Source organism: Nannobrachium achirus (assembly GCF_963921795.1).
Source record: "Nannobrachium achirus genome assembly, chromosome: 5".
Classification (NCBI taxonomy): domain Eukaryota; kingdom Metazoa; phylum Chordata; class Actinopteri; order Myctophiformes; family Myctophidae; genus Nannobrachium; species Nannobrachium achirus.
In genome coordinates this window covers 29,455,337-29,479,150 of record NC_137814.1, presented here as the reverse complement: position 1 = coordinate 29,479,150, position 23,814 = coordinate 29,455,337, and the positions used below count along the sequence as shown (strand labels likewise).

General features: G+C 43.1%; 1 protein-coding gene across 1 annotated transcript in view; it reads right to left on the bottom strand.

Moving 5' to 3' along the window:
- Positions 1-23,814, bottom strand: part of plppr4a (phospholipid phosphatase related 4a) — a gene marked incomplete at both ends in the record, with an annotated part of 41,601 nt that overhangs the window by 2,006 nt on the left and 15,781 nt on the right. The window contains 8 exons of the mRNA XM_080725702.1: positions 4,610-4,766; positions 5,966-6,572; positions 7,259-7,502; positions 9,122-9,257; positions 11,719-11,892; positions 17,186-17,243; positions 18,913-19,108; positions 21,262-21,391. Of these exons, the coding sequence (XP_080581828.1) occupies positions 4,610-4,766; positions 5,966-6,572; positions 7,259-7,502; positions 9,122-9,257; positions 11,719-11,892; positions 17,186-17,243; positions 18,913-19,108; positions 21,262-21,391 (1,702 nt within the window). The remainder of the gene's footprint in view (positions 1-4,609; positions 4,767-5,965; positions 6,573-7,258; positions 7,503-9,121; positions 9,258-11,718; positions 11,893-17,185; positions 17,244-18,912; positions 19,109-21,261; positions 21,392-23,814) is intronic.

The following is a 23,814-nucleotide window of genomic DNA, read 5'->3' as shown; positions in this document are numbered from 1 at the left end:
CTTGTGTAGAGCCGCAATTGCAGTTTTGCCGACCATGCCCACGACCTGTCTGACAAGTCGGTAAGACGCTTCTGCCGTCGCCCCAACGTCACAATGCGAAAGTCTCGGCAGAATGCGTCTTAATGTAAGGCTTGGACAGATCCATGTGGATGACATGAGTGTAGACATACTGTGTACCGATTTGCGTGATCTTAGGGCAAAATTTGTAGGAGCAGTGTCCAAAAATGGGTTTTGCAAGAATCGGCCTCATGGTGGGGCTAGAAGAGGACCATGTGAGAAATGAGGTTGTGGTTTGGCAGCCAAGGAGTGTGTGTGCAAAGTTTGGCATGGATAGGAGCAATGGTGGCAGAGATATGAGTAGGGCAAAAGTGTGACGTGACTGAATACATTAATACAATTGAAACAAATGTTTAAATATTGCAATATGGTTGTGAGCAACAGCGGTCAAATTGGACAAAGAAATTATAATAATTATACAAGCTATACGTATTATGCCTGTTGGGTCACTATCCAAACAGAGAGAGATGTCCAAACTAAATTAAGATGGTGGTATCAATTACGGTGCGCCACCTTCTTCAAATAACTTTATTAACCTTGTCAGCCAGTACAGTAGGTGTCCTACCCTACCTACACCATGGTCGACATTTCTCTTTCTTTGTAAGTGTTGAATGGGTTTTGTAGGTGGAGTCTAGAAAGGCTACTGAAGCCTAATTTATACTCCACTGTACAACTTTGTTGCTTGATGAAAAGAACACATCTACAGGCTGACACATTGGCATGAAGATGTGACTTGACAGAGCTGTCACAGGGCTGTCATGGTAACTTGTTATCATTATAGCATGCTACCATGGTAACATGATGCTGACGTGGTACTGACATCATACTGGCCTGAAACTGAGCATGATACTGACATGATGATAATGTCCTGATAATGAAATGATCCTGATCATGATACTGACGTGATGATACTGACCATGATACTGACCATGATACTGACGTGATGATACTGACCATGATACTGACAACTAGAAAGATGCAATTGGAAATTGCAAGTGTGGTTGCTGTGACGCGAGTCGCACTTGCAAATTAATTCCGTCTTACCATTTGAATTTTCCCCGTTCCAAGTCAATGGGGAAAATGTATTACTGTAACTAATAAATGAATGGTCATATATGGTCCATTTTATGGCCATATATGGAGATCCCTGATGTCATCAATATTAAGCCCATACCTTGGAATGCCCATATATGGACATACTGTGTCAGTCTCATGTGGTCCATGACATCAGACATCTACGATGTCAGTCATATCCATATTTGGGAGACATTACATTTTTGAATTTTCCTATTCAAATCAATGGAGCAAATTAATTCACAAAATTTACATTTATATAAATTAAACTAAATCTCAAAGCAGACTTGTCCCAATGAAGCCAGTTGATTTGACATATGGCCCAAGTGCCTGGTACCAGAACTGTGCAGCAAAATAAAGATGGATGGATGGAAAGATGGATGGAATAAAGTCGGACAAGTACTATCGTCTGGTACTGACCATGATATAGACCATGATACTGACATGATGCTGACCATGATATTGACCATGATACTGACATGATGCTGACCATAATATTAACCATGATACTGACATGATGCTGACCATAATATTGACCATGATACTGACATGATGCTGACCATAATATTAACCATGATACTGACATGATGCTGACCATAATATTAACCATGATACTGACATGATGCTGACCATAATATTAACCATGATACTGACATGATGCTGGCCATAATATTAACCATGATACTGACATGATGCTGACCATAATATTAACTCATTCTGTGCCTATCCCGAACATGTTCGGCTTTATTTCAATCCAATACAATTTCTTTTTTATTAATTGACTTACCCTGAGCTGCTTGTAGAGTCGTGGGTGGTCCTGGCTCGTCCTACGCTAGCCAGCTAGCCATTTTACATGGTCCGACGATATATTCCATTAAAAATGGTTTAAAATACATTTTTGAGCCCCCCAATGTTCACCAAATGTTCAGCGCCGCTTCCGGAACGTAGTCCAGTGTGCCTATCCCGAACATGTTCGGCTTTTTTAATGAAATGAATTATTTTATCGGAGGCCTCAACGAAGCCCCGGTCTAAACGTCCATCCATGCCCGGGACTTAGACTCGGCCATCCACGGGCCGTATTCGCGCTAACGGCCGCATCGCGCCGCCCACTCCAATAATAAATCACATCTTTAGACAGGATTTTCTCCGGATTGTGTTCCCAGACCCAAAGAGAACGTTTTTTGCGGCTGAAATAGCTTTCGATCGCGCTTCTAAATGGGTTAGCATTTTGGCTACGTGTCAGCTAGCTTCCTCCTCTCGTCCTCCATAGCATTGACTGGAGTGAAAACACAAGCCAGTTGGGGGAGGGTCAACGAAAGCTATAATGAAGGTCTATGGATACATTTCTGGCACTCTAGCGCCCCTTGTGGCCGGATGGCACTGTATGAGTTAACCGTGATACTGACATGATGCTGACCATAATATTAACCATGATACTGACATGATGCTGACCATAATATTAACCATGATACTGACATGATGCTGACCATAATATTAACCATGATACTGACATGATGCTGACCATAATATTGACCATGATACTGACATGATGCTGACCATAATATTAACCATGATACTGACATGATGCTGACCATAATATTAACCATGATACTGACGTGATGCTGACCATAATATTAACCATGATACTGACGTGATGCTGACCATGATATTGACCATGATACTGACATGATGCTGACCATGATACTGACCATGATACTGACCATGATATTGACCATGATACTGACCATGATACTGACCATGATATTGACCATGATACTGACATGATGCTGACCATAATATTAACCATGATACTGACATGATGCTGACCATGATATTGACCATGATACTGACCATGATATTGACCATGATACTGACCATGATACTGACCATGATATTGACCATGATACTGACATGATATTAACCATGATACTGACATGATGCTGACCATAATATTGACCATGATACTGACATGACGCTGACCATAATATTAACCATGATACTGACATGATGCTGACCATAATATTAACCATGATACTGACATGATGCTGACCATAATATTGACCATGATACTGACATGATGCTGACCATAATATTAACCATGATACTGACATGATGCTGACCATGATATTGACCATGATACTGACCATGATATTGACCATGATACTGACCATGATACTGACCATGATATTGACCATGATACTGACATGATGCTGACCATAATATTGACCATGATACTGACATGATGCTATACTTTTAGTTACGGTACTAAAGAGCTCCATGGGAGTTGTTTGAGATATAAGTGTTGACACAAGACTCCTGCAGCATGCTCTCAGATTATCTCAACCTCCCTTCTAGCTGTCCCAGCAAGCACGGTCAGGGCCTGGACCAATCAGTGACGTCTCGATTGGGGCCAGATCAAGTCAAACCATGACTAGTCAGATCTGGCCTAGAATATCACTTGATTTCAGCCAACATAAATCCTGCCCACGAAAACGGACGTCCTGGATTAATCAGAGGGGGTCCGATCGAGGCCAGATAAATATAACTAGTCAGATATGTCCCAAAATATATTTCAACTAACATTACAAACAATAACAATATTCCTGTCAAGATGGATGGAATAAAGTCGGACAAGTACTATAGTCTGGTACTGACCATGATATTGACCATGATACTGACCATGATACTGACATGATGCTGACCATGATATTGACCATGATACTGACATGATACTGACCATGATCTGGACATTATACAAGCCAGACATGATACTGACATGATGCTGACCATGATATTGATCATGATACTGACCATGATACTGACTATGATACTGACACGATACTGACCATGATATGGACATTATACAAGCCAGATATCCCTGTGACAGGGCCTGACATCCCTGTGACCATTTGCAATATTACGTACGGTACGAAAGAGGCAAACATAGTGAATAGCCGATCTACAAGCTCACAACACCTCACAGTGAGAGGTGTTGTGAGCTTGTAGTTTGGCTATTTTCACAATTCCCCAGGACTTTTTTCGTTATCCTTTTAGCCCAATGTCTGTCTCACTGTCCTTGTGTTGTTAGGTTTCTGTCTAATAAAGTATTCAATCAATCAATAAAAATGGATGGATGGAGGGGCACTGACCCAAAAAAGGTTGAGAAACACTGTTATATTGTATTAACTTTGAGTAACATTGGTTAAAATAAAGTAAAAGTTATCTTGGAATGTAACTTTAAGATTGTTTTGTTCCGTACAGACCCACTACTGTACTGTACATTGACCTACAGATGTAGCTACTGGTGTTAATCTGTTACCCTCTCTTTCCCCCTGCTTGAGTATTTCCTCTTCAATGCCCTTTAAGTGTAAATCTGCAAGCCAACTTTGCAGCAAGGGAGACAAAGGTCTAGTGCACATTTCTCAAACATTATTTTTTAAGGGGAAATGAAAGCATGTTTAGAGACACAGACACCCACCTCCTGTTGTTGCTCCTGTGGTGGAGGTGGGTGGGGAGGGGTCCTCCTGGTCTGTCAGGGCTCGGTAGCGGATGGATCCACTACAGCTAACAGTGCTGTTACCATCCTCCGACCGTGGGGAGTGGAGCAGACCCTGCTGCTTGGACAAGGCTATCACCTGAAACAAATGTATACGGTCGTTAGATTATAAATAGCCTGGAGTGTGTGTGTGTGTGTGTGTGTGTGTGTGTGTGTGTGTGTGTGTGTGTGTGTGTGTGTGTGTGTGTGTGTGTGTGTGTATCATGTGTAATGGGGAATTATCTAAGCCTGATAATTGTACTTGTTTTGTAGGTGTCCCTTTATTTTCTTACTCCTTGAATAAATTGGTACTTTTCCACCATTAGTTTTATCATGAATAAAATAATCGCTGGAGTCATTTTTCTCCTCTTAGGAACACACTTCTCATATTACATGATAAAAATGGTCTATGTGAAAACATTTCAGTCACACAGGGGGTGTGGTTGTCAGACTTCGGTATGTTATAGTGAGCTACCCAGAGCGACCAACTAACATTACAAACAATAACAATATTCCTGTCAAACAAAAAAGTCCATATGATGTCCTGGTAATGACGTCAAGATCATCCCCATATGGGCTGTGATCTGGCCTAGTTCTGAACGTCACCAGAGTCACCGGAGTACGTTATCATAACGCCATGTGGCTTGCAGGGGTGAGTTCAGACACGCAGCAAAGTACTGTAAATACTGAAAGCAACACAACAAAAAGAGAAAAGAAATCTCTCATATCATGATAATTCATTTTTGCACCAATAAAAAGTGGTGAAAATAAATAAATAAACCCAGTTAGGTTTCCATCGTGTGAAACTAGGTCAAAACCTATTGCGGCTTGGTTGCCAAATAATAGCAAAAGCAGCAGCCCACAGATTGAGATCTCCTCATCTCCACCTTACCGAATCAAGCCAGCATCGAGGGAACATTGCTGTAGAGGGAAAGAGCCACACGCTCTCCAACATGGCAGCATGCTTCACAATACACTTATTCACACACAGCGGGAACATTTTCTACTTGGTATGCACTGCTGCTCATTTCACTGAAGATCTAGGTATGCATGCAGCTGTACTTTTGATTCAAAGGGAACTCTTCCATGCTCAAACTGCATTGAAGAACTGAAGACAGGAAGACAAAGATACCAGGATGTTTTGTTTGTTTGTTTACCTCAGCTTCAACTTTGTGTTTTTACATCAGGATTTACCGTGTATCATATAGATAGATACCATGATACATAATTCTCAGAACTAATGCAATTCATTTCTAGACGGCTACACAGATAGACAGACAGACAGACAGACAGTTTCACCTGCATGAGACGAGGTTGTCCCCCTGCACTGAGCGGTCTACAGGGGATGTTGGCCTTCTCAGTCACTCTTAACCACTTCTCTCTCACTGAACCACCCCCGTCCACCATACTGTCCTCCGATTCGCTCTCCATGTCCTTGGGGGCGGGGTTATCCTCCTCTGGAATGTGAACGAGCTGCGAGGAACCGGGCCGAGGCTGGATAGACACTCTGGCCCCACCAGCCAGTCCGCCACCATTTCCATTGTGCACCAGGTGATTATGATTGGCCATGGGCACAGAGCTAGCCGCCAGCTTCATGTACTGAGCTGGGATGTGGGCTCCAGCACGCATCTCTGACTCCAGGCCCATGGCCGAAGGCAGATAAGTCCCAGCACGGAGCTCTGCCTCCAGGCCCATGGCAGAGGGCTCGGAGGAGCACCGCAGCTCCATGTTCCTCTGAGGGGAGGAGGCGGAGGTGGGCCGAACACCATCCATCAGCTTCCTGTTGTCGTTCTTGATCTTCCATTGGCTGAGCAGCTGTTTGGAGCGGGTGGAGTCCATCGAGGTATGGATGGAGGCGTGGCGCCGAGGAATGCGACCGTCCTCCGACGATGAGCCTCCATGGGACCTAATCGTACAATCCAGACAAGTATTATCAACACTTTATCAATCAACACAGACAGAGCAACATGAGAGGAGTCAAATAAAAGTCAACACTATCAATAGTTAAAGGCATGGAATGATTTGCTTAAGCTTGTAATGCCTGTAAGAAAAAGAAGAAGAAAGAAAACCGATATATTTCGAAAGTTATTATAGCCAGGGGCGTCAATTGGGTATGGCAGGGGTATGCAGCTGCCATACCCTGGGTCCAGGGGGGAAAATAAAAGTTACTTTTAAATATAAATCCATGAATATCTCTTTGTCTATCTGCGCTGGTTATTATGTTGTTAAATTACAGTAAAATAACTACAAATGCAAAATTTGACAAAATGGTCACTTTGAACAACCATTCCAGGCTGCCATATCCAGCCCAAGAAACCGTAGAAACCTGTGTAAAAAACTGAAAAAAATAGTTTTTTTTTCAGACATTGTGAAAATAGATGGCGTTGTGAGCATGTAGATCTGCTATTTTCACAATAGAACCGTGTTATACAAAATGTAATGCCTCTTTTCCATGAGGACTCCCATCTTTGCCATACCCTAGCTTTTGCTGAACTGACGCCACTGATTATAGCGTATTAAATGTTGCAAAACCTGTAAGTAAAAACATTTCAAATCATTCAGTATGTTAATACAATAGAACTATAACATTACCGTGGCAAGGTGCTGCTGCTGAACGTCATCATGTTGTCATGGTTACCCAGTGGACTGGGTGGGCTAATCACCTCTACCTCGGCACTGGCCCTCTTTAGATTTAGATTGGACTCTCGGTAGGAGGGCTCTCGGTAAGAGGAGCTTCGTGTCAAGATGGGCTGCTCCGATTGGTTGGACGACAGCATGTGGGAGGAGGTCCTTGTTAGGATGGGTTCCGGTTGGCTGGGAGCCAGGGGATGGTGGCCTATTGGGAGGGAATACAAAATAAGAGGAAAGTATTCTATGGCAGCAGGTGATTTTACTTCACCAAAGTGGAACTGAATATGAAGTATGAACTGTATTCCAATTAAAATCTTTAATTATTATTTGTGGCATAATTGGGGTGGGGGTATCATATTTATTATTATTACCCGGCTTAAATTGGATGCTTGATTCTGATTGGTCGAGCGCTGAAATCAGCTGTGAATTATAGGCGTATAATAACCGCTCCGCTCTATAATTCACCGCTGCCTAATCAAAGGCTCAGAGCAGCTGCTGTATTCAGGCTGCACTGATTGGATTTAGTGCCGTATCCAACATGTCTTCCATGTAGACAAACACACAGTGTCATTTACAACCAAACATTGCTCTGAAGAATGTTTTAAAAAACATTTGAGGCGAGAAATAGACGACGCAGTAACAGAAAATGGATTCTATTTGATCAGCACTTCCTTGTTTTCCAAGGCGACCGTGTTGCGCTCGGGGGGACGCACTTTCAGCCGTCTGTAAACAAGGAAATACTTAGTTTTGTTTTTAGTTTTTAGTCAAATTATTAATTTTATGTATTAGCCGGGTAATAAGTGCTATAACGTCTTGCTGCTTGCTTGGTCATTATGGCTTATATGGACACTTCAGGCTGATGATTCACCTCGGCTCCGCCTCGGGGAATTATCAGCCCGTCGTGTCCATATAAGCCATAATGACCGCGCAGCAAGACGTTATCGCATACATAATAATCATCATCATAATAATAATAATAATCCTAACAGTGGGTAGGTGCCATTAATACAGCGCCTGAGGAGCAGTTAGGGGTTAAAGACAGGATTTCCCCCCCAAAACATGATTGTCATCTTTTTTTTTTTGGCCACACCCACCTGTTCATTAAGTTTACCTGGTTTTCAGGTGGGTGGTGACCCAGCTGAAATTAGCCAAACCCACAGCTGTTGCTGAATGGAAAAAAGGGGAGGGGATGATTTTATGATGTCATTAAAGCGGCGTATTTCAATTGGGACTTTTGAGTCAGTCAAAGGGTGAAAGGTGCCGCGATTTTTTTGCCCCCTACAACATGATCATCAGATATTATGACTATAATGAGGACGATTTCAATTGGGCCTTTTGACTCAGAAACTTTCATCTTTCAGGAAAAAAACAAAAATAAAGAGGGATGACATGTTTGCATATTATAACCACACCTGGGGGTCTATTAGCGTAATGCTAACTCCATAGACACATACAGGTACAAAAACAGAAAAAGTAAAAAACTATGGCACCACCTCTTTCAGCTTTCAGGAAGAAACCAAAAATACACAGGGAAGAGATATTATAACCACACCTGGGGGTCTATTAGACTTTTAGAGTAATGACTTTTAGAGTAATGTGAACACCATAGAGACATACAAAATAGAAAAAGTACAAAGCTATGGCACGACCTCTTTATGTGTCTTGCCCAGGGACACATTGACACATAGACCGGGTCGTGGGACATGATGCAAACTGAGAACCTCCTGTTTCCCAGGCAGCCTCTCTATAACTTCTTCTATTTCAGTGGTTCTCAACCTTTTCAGGCCGCGACCCCCAAAATAATCATATTTTAAGTGTGTTTACCTTGGTGACTGTTACTAACAGTTGATTGGCTGACATTAGGAACAGAGGACAGAGGGGGCTCTCTCAGAGTAGGGGTTGCTGGTCGGCTTCTGGAACGATCTTCACTCGGCTGGAAATTCCCCACTGCATACACACCCTTTATGCACACACGCACGCACGCACGCATGCACGCACACACACACACACACACACACACACACACACACAGAGAAACAAACACACAGACAGTAGCATAAGCTGTCACTCCTGTAACCTTGGACAAGCCTGATTTATTATACTAAAGGTTCGGGCTGATTTGAATATAACATTTAGCGTTGTGGTCTAGCGCAGACGCTGCTGCTGTGAATTGCGCTTAAAGGTGGTGCGGGTGGAAAGGCCATGGGGTCATAAAAATCAGTGGACACTGGACAGACTGCTGCCCAGCCCTGCATGCCGCAGGACTGAAATGTTTCAGGGCTGCTTTATAGTTTTTACAGCACAACATTATTAGCGCATTGGAAAAGGAAAAAAAAGCTTGCATTTAAATGGACAGCATTTAAAACATTGCTTTGAAAAGTAGACAGCGTTTTGTTTGTCCGTGTGATCTCTCTTGTCTTCTGTAGTCTGGAAGTGTGTGCTCTGTGTAGCTTGTGTGCACATGCGCGCTTGCGTGTGTGTGCTCACGTGCATGTGCTTAGTGGAAGTGGGTGTGTGAGAAGAGCGGAAGTTCATGTGTGGGAAGTGCTAAATATAGTGGTAGCATTGGTAGTCTCTACAAAGATAATTTTGCTATCCAGCCCTACTCTCAGTACATTACATATCATTACATTGACATCTTCATGTTATTATGTTGAGGAAAATGACATAGGATTACATTGAAGAATAAACCATTTTACACACAGAAACATTTCTGGCGTTTGTCTTTTGCTCTTTATCTCACTCTGTATCTCGAATGCTAGAAGAATTCATTGAACGAGGCTCTGAAATAATATATATTAACAAGTGTTATTTTGCTTCACTTCAACTTCAAACTTCTAAACTACTTTATTTTCCTTTTGGAACTTCAAGTATGCAGTGGTTGAAAGACAACATACAGACACAATACATTTTGATTAGATCACCATATACTGATTCCCGAGCGCGGCACGGCTGAAGCTCACCGCTCCAAGAGATGGGTCAAATTTCAATTAAAGTACATGTATCTCACAAATAAATTAATTATTTAATTATTTAATTATACACCGATGCCTGCTGATTGACAAATGGATGTCAACAGTCAATTATGTTCTGTTTCACAGCTATGAGACAGAATTCTTGACCTATTCTTGTCCAAACTACTTAAAATGTTGACATACCGGTAAGCAGTGGAGGTGGAACTTGTTGTTCCGATATGAGTCACGTGGCAAATACAGTAGATGATAATAGATGATGTGATAACAGATGTCTGAGGCAGGTTTTGTGTAAAGCAGACTTAATTTTCTCCACAGTTTTTAATCATTGCCAATTTTTGTTATCAGTTTCCACCTTCAGGTACTGTAGTATGGATATATAGGTTATCTAGAGTATCTAATTTATCAAGAGCTTTGAAGGAGCCTTTGAGAGAGAGTCCCATCCTTTCAAGCTTAACACAGAGTAGAATCTCCTCTATTCACTTATGTGTGTTTGAGGTAAGACAACTTTTCATTTAAATCGATTAAGGCACCTTGCCAGTAAAGTCCATAACATGCACACTATTAGTGTCTAGACTGACTCTGAATAAGGCTGTGATAGGGGTTTGGATCAATAGTAGTATTGATCCCCACATACTGTAAGTGTATCAACTATTTGTAGTTATCATGGAAGAGGGCCAAAACATGGGTATGATTCACAGGAGACTGTTTGCACCTGTTATATGAATCACTTAGATTATGATAAACCGTAGCTAGTCTTACATTGGTATTGAGGACTCTATGTAAAATCGTACACTGTTGATCAAATGGAGGAAGAATGAACCGAGTTAAATCTTTTATGCCACTACTCATCAAATAGTGATGTTTCTAACGCTTTGTTCTAATAGGCCTCTGGTGGATCCTCATTGATAGAGCCAATGGAAATAGATATTGAAATTAGTTGTATTTGGTCAGGATTGAGGGACAGCATAGAATCAATTTTGTATTCTCTGCCACGTGACAAGTTTGACGAGTTTCGAGTTTCGAGTTTTGATGCTGGATGGAGCTGTTAGCTAGCCTATGGGTCACCAAATATTTTCACATTCTACTGGACGTCAACTGACACGTTGATGACGTGACCGGAACAAAAATGCTTTTCCCTTTTTTTAAGGAATTAAAAGAAGAAAAAAAGCCATAATGAATGTGTATGGGAGACGGGGCTGGGCGCAAGGTTAACACCGAAGCTTATATCTTTGGAATTGATTGTTGTGCCTGGAAGGATATTTTCAGATTCTAGCAGACCTGTGGGCGTCTTTTGAATAATGGAGCGACACAGAATATTCCGCGATTTTTCAAAGGTAGGTGAAAAACGCTCTGAATCATGGCAGAGAATGAAAGATGGTACCAAATTTCCTAAACAGATTTCTGGCAGTAGGTTGTTCTAAATAACGACAATTTAAAGTCTATTACCAGGTAGACAGCAATGGCTCCTCCCAGAAGCCACCCGCAGTAGACATCAACCGGGTGGTTTCTGAACTGGATCATCCTTGTGAGGCCGGCCATGATGGCCAACATGATGAAGGAAAACACCAGGAGAGGTTTCAGCAGCTTAGAGGAGTCTGTTAACACTGCATTGAAGTACATCTGTGGTACAAACACACACACAGAGACACAAATACATCAGTACAAGCAGGAACACAAACACATAAAACAGACATGCACATACAGATACCAAGAGTGTATCATTCGGTTTAGTTGTCCATTGATGTCATTGTCAAGTCCCTTTTTATCCCCGCCAGGCTGGGTGGCCGGGAGGCAGAGATTATGTTTGTCTCCACCAGCCGAAGGCAGGGAGAGAGTATGTTTTCGCCCCTGTCCGTGCGTGCGTCCGTTCGTCCGTCCTCCGAGTTTGTGTACAGCTAATCTCCGGCGCCGTTGGCCCAGACGCTGCCAAAATGAGCACACACACTCCCTGGATGCCAATTCAGAACCTCTGCCCCACATTTTTCAAAGGCCCTGTTATAGCGCCACCATGAGGCCGATGTTTGCAAAACACATTTCTGTACACTACTCCTACAGATTTTGTCCAAAAATCACGCAAATCGGTAGACAGCATCTCTACAGTCATGTGGTCGACACGGATCTGTCTGATTGTCCATATTCCATCCTGATTGGCTGATATTGGCTTTCAAAGTTTGTAAGATTGGTCCATTTTGGACAAAATGCCTCAAATCACAAATGCAGAGTGCAATTAACATGAAATCGCGCACACAGGTTCCCATTAGGCCGAGGAAGAAATGCCACTTCAAATTTTTGAAATCAGCGTCATGGTGGCGCTATAACAGGCCGATTCGTGGTTTTACCTATAACTCCACCGATCAGTTTCTAACTTTGTAACTTGTAAGCGCACTCCCTGGATGCCAATTCAGAACCTCTGCCCCACATTTTTCACATGGGCCTGTTCTAGCGCCACCAGGAGGCCAATTTGTGCAAAACTACCTTTTGGCCAGTACTCCTACAGATTTTGTCCAAAAATCACGCAAATCGGTAGACAGTATCTCTACAGTCATGTGATCGACATGGATCTCTCTGATTGTCCATATTCTATCCTGATTGGCTGAGATTGGCTTTCAAAGTTTGTAAGATTGATCCGTTTTGGACAAAATGCCTCAAATCACAAACGCAGAGTGCAATTAACATGAAATCGCGCACACACGTTCCCACTAGGATGAGGAAGAAATGCCACTACAAATTTTTGAAATCAGCCTCATGGTGGCGCTATAACAGGCCAATTTGTGGTTTTACCTATAACTCCACTGATCAGTTTCAAACTTTGTAAGCGCACTCCCTATAGGCCAAGGAAAAACCTTTCCTTGCATTTTTCACATTTTTGTACACATTTTTGGATATTACTCCTTCAGATTTTACCCAAAATGAACACAAATCAGTACACAGTATCTCTACAGTCATATGATCCAGACGGATCTGTCCTGTATTAAATATTCCATCCTGATTGGCTAAGATTGGCATCCAAACTTTGCAGGATTGAGCCGTTTCAAACAAAATGCCTCAAATCAAACACAGCGTGCAATTGTAATGAAATTGTGCTAGGGCTGCAAGCGAACCTTCGGGGATTCGAACGTTCGTTCGTTACATTGGCAATCGAAGTTCGAAATTAATGGGTTCAGGTTTTTTTCGTTTTTTTTCTTCTTTTTTTTTACACGAAAAATAATTATCAGAATGTGATAGGCCTATTCAGAATATCACAGTAGTAGAGATAACCAAATACGAAATAAGTTAGGCCTACCGGTAAACACTAACAGTTAATGGTGACCGTTAAAGTAGTTATAAAATGCACCAGAACAGCTTGGAGCGATCAAGGACCGTCCTCCGCTCCAATTCCGCTCCTGTTTGGGGCCGCGAACCATTACAGCGCCTCGCTGACACACGCTTGTTGACAGACAGTAAAGTGAGAGGCAGGACTCTGAGCTGGGCAGAGAGAGACTTGTGTGTGCTCTGAACAGCGAACACCCATCCACGCACCCAAAGATTAAACAGCCTTTCTCCTAAGCATGAGCAAAGATGGATTTCATTGCAACCACCTAAAGGATCTATAATGCGATTTCTGGGGTTGTTACATCGAGACCAGTTCAGCCCGAACGCGAGGCGCTCCGACGCATTCACCAAGTCTAATCATCATCCGTGCGACTCCGCTATACATTGAGCCTGTTCGTCAACAAACTGTGCAACATTTTCTCCGATTGGGTTGGATTTTCCAAGTGTTAGCCTACGTGTTAATGCGGACACGCATCCACGCGTATTCAATGGTTAAAACAGCGCATTTAAAACATTTCCTACACTGTTTTAGCTGGTTAAAGGTACAGTACGTTCGATGGTTCGGTGAACCGAACGAACCTTCGAACGTTCGATGGTCCGTTCGGAAAATCCCGCCGAAGTTCGAATCCCTAAAACAGGGCTAGATTACAGCCCTAAATTGTGCACATACATTCGCAAAAGGCCAAGGAAGAAATTACACTACAAAATGTTCAAATCAGCCTCATGGTGGCGCCATGAAAGGCCTAAGATTGGTGAAGAACACATGCCACCCTTTTTACATTGGCCTATTATACCACCACCAGGATGCGTGGCTGGTGGAGACCTGTGCTCGGAAGAGCACTTCTTCTAGTTTCACTTCTATTTGTGTGTCTGCAACTACCGGTAATCTCAATCTTTGCATGCACATTCCCAGCAGGCTCCCATCAGGCTGGTGTCACATATTAAAATATTGTCTGCTTTACTTTTTGGCCTATAACTCTTGAACCATAGGTCATACAATCAAAAGAGATTTTCCGAAATGAGAACAAATCAGTACTAGAGTCATGTAGTAAATATGTATTGTGATGTGTGTGGGTGGGCTCTGGGCTGTGATATGTGCATGGACACTGATTGTGATTGACTATTGCCTACAGGAGCGTTTGATTGCAAAGACCGCTGAAAAGTCTCAGTTTAACTTTCTTCTGGACTGGAGCATCTTATCCTGCGGTACGTCACTCTGGGGACAGGGTGGTGTCATTCACGGTTAATTAGGACTGCTGGTGATGAAGACAGCTAGAGAGGGAATATAGCTGTGTTTGTGTTAGGAGGGGAGGCTATACTACAATGGTATCCAGATAGACAAGGCTGGGTTAATAGCAGAGTGTGGTGTCGGCCCTTGCTCCACCAACGCTCGCTTGCTGACCTGCTCACTCAACGGTACACTCAGTGCCACCTGTCCAGTGAAGCAGTTTTCCCCAGGGTTTTCCCTCAGCTGTTTGCACCTCCAAATCTGTTGCTTAAATACAATACAAACTATGATAAAAGTGCAGCTGATAAGTAAACGCCCAAAACACACCAGAGACTAATCCAGAGCCTTAACACCAACCAGTAGCGCTGTGCGGCGCTTGTGTTTATGCTCAAATAATTACTAATTAGTCAAATTTACATGGACACACCCACAATGCAATTTGCACTTTGCACTCCACGCCTGTGTGTCGCCAAAATAGGGCCCAGGAAGTCACCTATTACTGCACCTGTATTTACACTTGAAGTCTCTGTGGTCTCCATTCAAGTAGTAGAGTGTTTGCTCAACACCCCGCTACATGATCACTCAGGGGCAAAAACATAATCTCTGTCCCTGGCCTGGCAGATGTAGGCTGAGGCTGAGAAGTGAATATGCAGTGGAACTGAGGACAAGCTTAAGACCAATCCAAATGGGTCACGTTTCTGCTGAGTCACATTGTGGACAGCTTGAGGCTGAGTCAGAGAGTCAAAAGAGAGGAGAGTGCACAATGCATTTTCAGGGAGGACCTCTGACATGATCTTTCTGCTGCGTTAGATGCAGGAGAATGCCAGGGAGCCCTCATCAATCTGGCTCCTGCAACGGAACTCTGAGAACATGTGCCATTGTACACATACCTCTGATCACCAGGTTTTCTGGGTCATTCATTGTGGTGCTACTAACATTTCTTAACATTCATTTCCACAATGGTCTGTATAGCGCGCGTGAATCATTCTCCTCCCTTTCCCTGTACAGATTGGAATGCTACTAGGCACACAGGCAGGAAACAGAGGTACAAAAGGTCTTTACGGAAGAAGGTTAGGTAGACAATACAAGTAAGCGCAGGTAGCTGACTGACTAGTAACAAGTTAGACAGACAGGGAAGAACAGTAGCAGCTGGCATGAAGAATTTTGACCTAACAAACAAGTGCTAGACAAGGTGGGGTTCATCTGGACAGCAATGGGACTGATGAACCTGCAAAATCAAATCCTCACTGGAGATGAGAATAAGAGGGTGAGACCAGCAGTAAGACTTTCCCCTACATCATTTTCCTGGTCCTCCATCTCCAGATTTGTGAGGGGAAACAGGCAGCACAAGGAGGCAAGGACCTGGGCAGGTCTACAGTCACAGGGCCAATGGAAGGCAGAGCTGCAGCTCGCCGATGGTTGAAGACATCTTTTAAGTCAGAATAAGCCAGAGGGGACACTTGTGAGGTCAGAGAAATCTCCAGGAATAGCTGACAGGCTCTGAGCAATCATTTGAGGAAAAAATGTCTCCGGCACTAAACATTACCTGTATGCCAGGACAATTTAAACCAGTGCTAAGTCAATTATATGTAATTATTACCCGGCTCGTTTGGGAGCTTGATTCTGATTGGTCGAGCGCTGAAATCAGCGGTGAATTATGAGCGTATAATGACCGCTCCGCTCTATAATTCACCGCTGCCTAATCAACGGCTCAGAACAGCTGCAGCATTCAGGCTGCGCTGCGTGAATGTAGTGCCGTATCCAACATGGCAGCCATGTAAACAAACACACAGCGTCATTTACAACTAAACATTGCTCTGAAAAATGTTTTAAAAACCATTTGAGGCGAGAAATAGACGACGCAGTAACAGAACATGGATTCTATTTGACCAGCACTTCCTTGTTTTCCAAGGCGACCGTGTTGCGCTCGGGGGGACGCACTTCCAGCCGTCTGTAAACAAGGAAATACTTTGTTTTGTTTTTAGTTTTGAGTCAAATTATTAATTTTATGTATTAGCCGGGTAATAAGTGCTATAAGGCCTTGCTGCTTGGTCATTATGGCTTATATGGACACTTCGGGCTGATAATTCCCCTCGGCTCCGCCTTGGGGAATTATCACCCCGTCGTGTCCATATAAGCCATAATGACCGCGCAGCAAGACCTTATCGCATACTAATTGAACTGTTTTGTGATGATTTCCTGAGACACAAAGATAGAAGAACAGAAACATACTGTAGGCCCATCTTAGGTGTTAGCATTCAAGATGGGGTCGCGTGTGTGTGTGTGTGTGTGTGTGTGTGTGTGTGTGTGTGTGTGTGTGTGTGTGTGTGTGTGTGTGTGTGTGTGTGTGTGTGTGTGTGTGTGTGTACTCACTGAGATATAGACAGCAGCAAAGGCCGCCAAAGTGGCGTGCTGGGAAGGAAAAGACTTCCTAAAAGAAATGAGAGAAAAAAACATAGACAGTTAGACCGATAGACAGATGGATAAGACAGACAGACAGACAAAGCAGAAGAAGCAGAAGAGAATAAAGTCTGAGGGAGCAAGTGCTTGAGACAGAAAGACAAAGCGTTCTTTATGGTAATGATAATGCTAATGATCATGGTGAGTGTGCCTGTTAAGTGGCCAGACAGGAAAGGACGTCTGAATATTCATCAGCAACAAAGTCACTTTCAGTGCATCTGGAGAGAGTACAAAGTGTGTGTGTGTGTGTGTGTGTGTGTGTGTGTGTGTGTGTGTGTGTGTGTGTGTGTGTGTGTGTGTGTGTGTGTGTGTGCGTGCGTGCGTGCGTGCGTGCGTGCGTGCGTGCGTGCGTGCGTGTGTCTGTGTGTGTGTGTGCATGTGTGTGTGTGTGTGTGTGATTTACAATTACAATTAAGGCCTTTAGCAGGCCTACACTATACAGAGCAAGATCAGAGTAAGTGGCATGAACCCTAGTCCACAAACGACACAGTAAAATGTTGGTCACATACACTAAGTAGAGTGAAGAGAAAAACAATGTAGTGCTTCAAAGAAAGTAGAATACCAGATAAACATCAAACCTAACATTTGTCTAACATGACATGTGTCTGCATGTTCTCAGTCTCTCGCATTGACGGCAGTGGCTCAAGAGGCGGCCGTTATGGAGTCCGAAGGTTCCAAGTTCGATTCCAGGCTTTTATTTGTGGTTTTCATAACACTGGCCTGTATTGGAAAACCAGATTTTCTGATTGAGTTATCTCCCGTGGCATTGTGGGAATTTGAGTTTTTTTCTCTCCAGCCGTCGCTGCCCCAGACAGCAAGCTACGATTTAATATAAAACCCTATCACATTCGTCATACTCGCTGATGGCACACGGGACATCAAAGAGTCACTCGCCAACCTCATCGACGGCATCCAATTAGTTAACAGAGCAGCTTGGTGCCTTGCATGGTTTCCTCCATCATCGGTGTGTGAATGTGAATACATTGTAAAAGCACACAGGCAGAGAAAGGAGCTATATACTGTAAATGCAGTAAATTTGCCATCTCACATTATCAAGGAAGTTAGACTAAATTGCATGTACAGGTCAGCCACGCCAACTGCCTGGTTCTTAGTTTCAAAATGTTTAGCTAGCCTTAGACACTCAAATCAATTGTCAAAGAAGGAAATACTCAGTGAAATGTTCATGTTCATGTGTTCAGTTAACTCTGGGTTTATGAGCATAACAATGTGTCTCTGGTGTTTAACAGAGCGCCAGAGTCAATGCATAGTGCTTGTGTGTATGTGTTGTGCATACCAAGAGCAGACTTGCAAAGAATGTAATGATCCATGACGACCAAGAACTCCCTCCTTGATCGCTTTTCCCCCTCAAAGGTTAATTATTTACCATGTGGATGATTTGATTGATCTGTGAACAAGCAAACAGCCTGTGTGCCCACAGAGGCCAAGCATGTTACTTAGACAGTATGTTAATTAGACACATGCTACTGTAGGTTTAATGTCCACCTGCTATTCTAGTTACTTGCTAGACACAGGCGCGCAACACAGGCTGAAGACACGCGCACACACGCACACGCACACGCGCACACACACACACACACACACACACACACACACACACACACACACACACACACACTTACCTCCCTGCATTGATGAGGCCTATGTCCTGTCCAGAGCAGATGTCTTCAAGTATAAAGGCTTCTTCACAGGTGGACATGTTGATGTGTGTGAGGTTGGGTTTACACACATCTAACCAGTATGGAGTGTGTTGACCAGTGGACAGCTGCAAGATGTCTGTGATCAACGCTGTCACGCACAGGCCAAAGATATGGACCCCTATAAAAAACAAAACATTACAAGTATCACATTACACGGGGTCAATTACACACAGTCCAGGGACATATGGACAGAGAAAACATATTGAACAATACAGCTTTAATAGGCTGGCACAACGTACTGTAAACGAGAATACAAATACACAGGGGCGGGCATTTGCTCTACGCAGACTACGCAACTGCGTAGAGCCCCTAGGCAGAGGGGGCCCCCTGCTGGGCTCATTATTAAAAGTAAGTCTCTAGCCCATTCCTGTCAAAAGTTATGATTTTTTTAAAGAATTGACCAACTGCTCACTGGAGTCAATAGATTTCACACAGAGACCAGCTGGCGACAATTGAGTTGATTGATTGGAATGTTAAGTGATCAGCTCTCTCTCTTGTCTCTCTATGAATTTCCTGTACATATGTGCAATATCCAAACTGTACTCAAAGATTACACATATTAGGCTTGAAGATTAATGATGTTAAGAAAAGAAATTATTTTATCTAAATTTTGAAAAATAATAATTAAAAAGAAATTGTAAAAATATAAATTTTAAAGTATTATTATTCACTGATATTCCCTTATTGTTATTAAAATAATTATTGTCCTGCATCAAATATGTCCTGTATAAAAATATACATATAGGCCTACTCTATATACCTTTGATTACCTTACTTACCTTACTGTACTCTTCTTAAATTAATCAAATAGATCCAAAATGATTGTGGTTAGGTATTTAAAACCAACCATAATGACAACAAATAGGCTTCCTCTGCCTCTGCTCTTCATTGTCTTGTCAAGTTCATTGTCTTGTCATGCTAAATCATCACTTTTTCAGAATAGGTATTGAGTTGGAGGGTGGCATTTTTAATTACTGCGCTTCGCGCGCGCGCAAACTGTTTTTCGCGCATACCTATTTTTCACGCGTGCCTCTTTTACTACCTTTGTGGGGAGCCCCCAGTTTATAAAAACCGCCCCTGCAAATACACCTCAGATAATGTTGTTTTTCCCCTGGGAAATCAAGCTGCAGAACCCACGTGGGAAATGAGATGTACAGTGGCGTCTCCTACTGCATACTGGCACTGCTGACTGCATTTATATGATCTTTTAACAACACATCCCAGTGGTGGTATTTGAAGCCTGTATGATGTGGAGACTCCTTGCCTATCGTTTAGCCCACCATCAGCATTTCTTCCTTTAGACCCTCTAGTAAAATGTGGGCAAAAATCCTTGATTATGCGGACTAAAATACTTGATTATGAGTGCAAAGATTCTCGATTTTGCGATGAAATATGCAGGTTTTTTTATGTGATTTTTATGCAGTGAAATTGCGTGAAGTTGCGAAATATGCAAAACGGTGGGATATAGGCAGGGTTTTATGTGATCTTATGTGGTGAAATAGGCCTAAGTGGGAAGTTCCGAAATATGCGAAAACTTGCTAAATGTGGAATATGTGAAAGTTGTGAAATACGCAACATTTGCTAAATGTTGCTAGATTATACAGCCTTTTTGAAAAATGTGACACCCACATAATCTGCGCCATTTGGCTGATCGTGCAGGAAATTCTGCGATCGCATTTTTCTGGGGGTCTATTCTTTGGCCTTTGGTTATTTACTCGCAAAGTTACTGCATTGGTTTGCCTGTTGACCTAACAACTATGGGATCAAAAAAGCGTGTGAGAATAATGGTGGCTGTCAGGAAATGAAACATGGAGTTTTGACAAACATAATCCCATGTCAACATTACCAGATGCCTGGCGTTCAGAAGAGACGACCAAGTGTTCTAAAGTGTCAAAGGCTTTAAAAGTGCAAACTGCATTACTTTGAAACAAACAACATGATGATGGAAGCAATATCTGCCTCCTCTCTCTCTATCTTTACTATTTTCTCTGCAGATGTTCAAAAGTACGTTGCTACATGAACAGTAGATCTACGTATGTATGTTCTGCGATTGTTTGAGAAACATAGGTATAAAATGTAATTTGCTTCATTTTTTACAAGTTATCATGATTAGATGGCCGTAAGACAAACACTATCTACTGCTGTATCCACAATGTAGTCCACCCACACATTCCTCGGGCCCACCTATGGTGAGCACCTATGGTGGGCCAGAGGTGGGCACACCTGGCGCTACTGCCCTAGCTGTGCAAGTATACAGGGCGGTCTACTAACCTATGAACCGAACAGCTCTGCGGATGTACGAGTTGAAGTTACAGCCAGCGGCATTGATGTTAGCCTCAGTCTGAGTGGCTGGGGATCTCTTGGCCAGATAGCAGTACAGAATGGCCTCTCCTATCAGAATCTAGAGAGACAGACAGAGACAAAGATAGAGGGTCAACGAGAGATCATTGTGTAGATATTCTTTATCAAAGTTGTTATCATTGCACTTTAATGCATTTTAAAAGGCGGAATCTTTCTCGTCTTTCACTTTCCATATTTGAATTTCATTATCTCAATTACAAAACCTGTCCCTCTTTCCATCATTGTGCTCAATCATCCCCCAGGGCCACTACCTTGGATAGTCCTACCTTGATAATCTTGGATAGCCTACCCCAGTGGTTCTCAAACTTGGGGTCAGGATTTTGTGGGGTCCCCAGATGATTAGCTTAATGTCATTTTCTTTCCTCACTCAACGGTAAGTGTATACAGGGTATCTGCACATTTATAAAGTGACAATTTAAGGACTTTCAAGACCATTTTAAAACCAAACTGGCCAAACTGTTAAATACCAGTAAGACTCCCTAATCGGGAGATAAGCGACCGTTGGTCGCTTATCTCCACAATCTGTCGGTAGATAATGCCGGTCTTATATAAGGGTCATTTGTGTACGGTGTGATGTCATACTGATGTCAGCAGTGTGATGTCATACTGATGTCAGCAGCTATGTCTCTATATATGGAGTTATATGTTGTTCGTGTCCAAATATGGGGCTTGTGAGGTCAGACTTAGTGAGATTCGTCGGTTATCTCCATATATGGAGGGATGTGTTGGTTATCTCCATATCTGGAGATTCAACCTTCAACGTGTAACTATGGCTACCTAACGACTAGCCACATGACGTGAAGGTGAGTGAGGGTCTTTGTAACAGCCACCCCCAGATTTCCCGTGGAAATCTGTACAATATCGAGAAGGCCCGAACGGAAACTCTTAGTCAACTGGCCACCCCATCAAAGAGTAAAGGGACATCAAGGCCTCTCTCTTGTCAATGGGCTGGTGTCGGCCACCCCGTACGGGTTCTAGTCTGAGGTGATAGCCTGCCACCCCGTTAGTAGGCAGGGGTCCCGACAAGCCAAGGGGTCGATTGCACCAGCTTCCTCCTGCCGCGAAGGGTGCCAGCATGACTCACACCATCCTTCCTAGACGATTTTGACATCTTGTTACTAATCTGTCGGTAGATAATGCCGGTCTTATATAAGGGTCATTTGTGTACGGTGTGATGTCATACTGATGTCAGCAGTGTGATGTCATACTGATGCGGAGATATGAGCAGGGCAAAGGTGTGACGTGTGACGTGTGACCGACCGACGGACGGACGGCCGGTGGAGGTTTTGATACTAAACTGCGACCTGACGGTCGCAATTAAGTAGGGCGAACATTGTGAAAATAGCCGATCTACATGCTCACAACGCCTCACACTGCGAGGCGTTGTGAGCATGTAGATCGGCTATTTTCACAATATTTATCTGTGGAACCGAGTCACATTAAATGTAATACCTACAATTCCAAGTGCTTGTCAGGGTGGGGGGTCTCCAGTTCATTATTTTGGGGGTCACAGCCTAAAAAGGTTTGAGAACCCCTACTCTATTAGCTCCTTTCACCCCTCTCTTTTTACTTGGTGGCGAGTCGGTGCCTTTAATCTACCCGCAAGTATCATGACACTTCTCTTGTCTTCATTCTTTCTCCTCTAGAGCAGCAATGTATTGTATTGTTCTCTGAATCTAAAACCTGCTCTGCCTCTAATCTCGCTGTTATTCCTCTTCACCGGTCTTCACTGTCCCACCTAAACGTACCCAACCCATATCCTCTTCTCTCCTCCCCTGATTACTTTGCCTCCTTCTCAACTGAGTCTGAAACCTCAGCAAACCAAGCAACTTCCTGTAAATTATTTCATCTGCCTTTTACCGTCACTGCCCTCTCACTTCCAAGCTGACACGTCTGTGTCCACGAGCTCCTTCGTTGTTTGAAACCCCCGGAGCTGAGCAAACATGTCTCAACGCAGTGGCGTCAGTTCAGAAAAAGCTAAGGTATGGCAACATGACTGGTGTCTCGTGCGTGTGCAAGACACCAGTCATGTTGCCATACCTTAGCAACAGGCATGATACATTTATTTTAAGAATTACATTCTATTTTTCCCCCCGTTTCTACGGTTTCTTGGGCTGGATATGGCAGCCTGGAATGGTTGTTCAAGTGCAGCTAAACATGTTAGTAAACGTGTCACAATTAACAATAATGAATTGCACCTGTGCAGCTGACCTGCCTAATACCTTGTTAAAGTGACCATTTTGTTAAATTTTGCATTTGTAGTTATTTTACTGTAATTTAACAACATATTAACCAGCACAGATAGACAAAGTAACGTATAGTAAATAAGTAAAGTATAAGTAACTTTTATTTTCCCCTCTGGATCCAGGGTATGGCAGCTGCATACCCCTGCCATACCCAATTGACGCCCCTGTCTCAACGGCAGCTGAAAGAAAGTGGCGCAGGAAGGGCCAATCAGGTGAC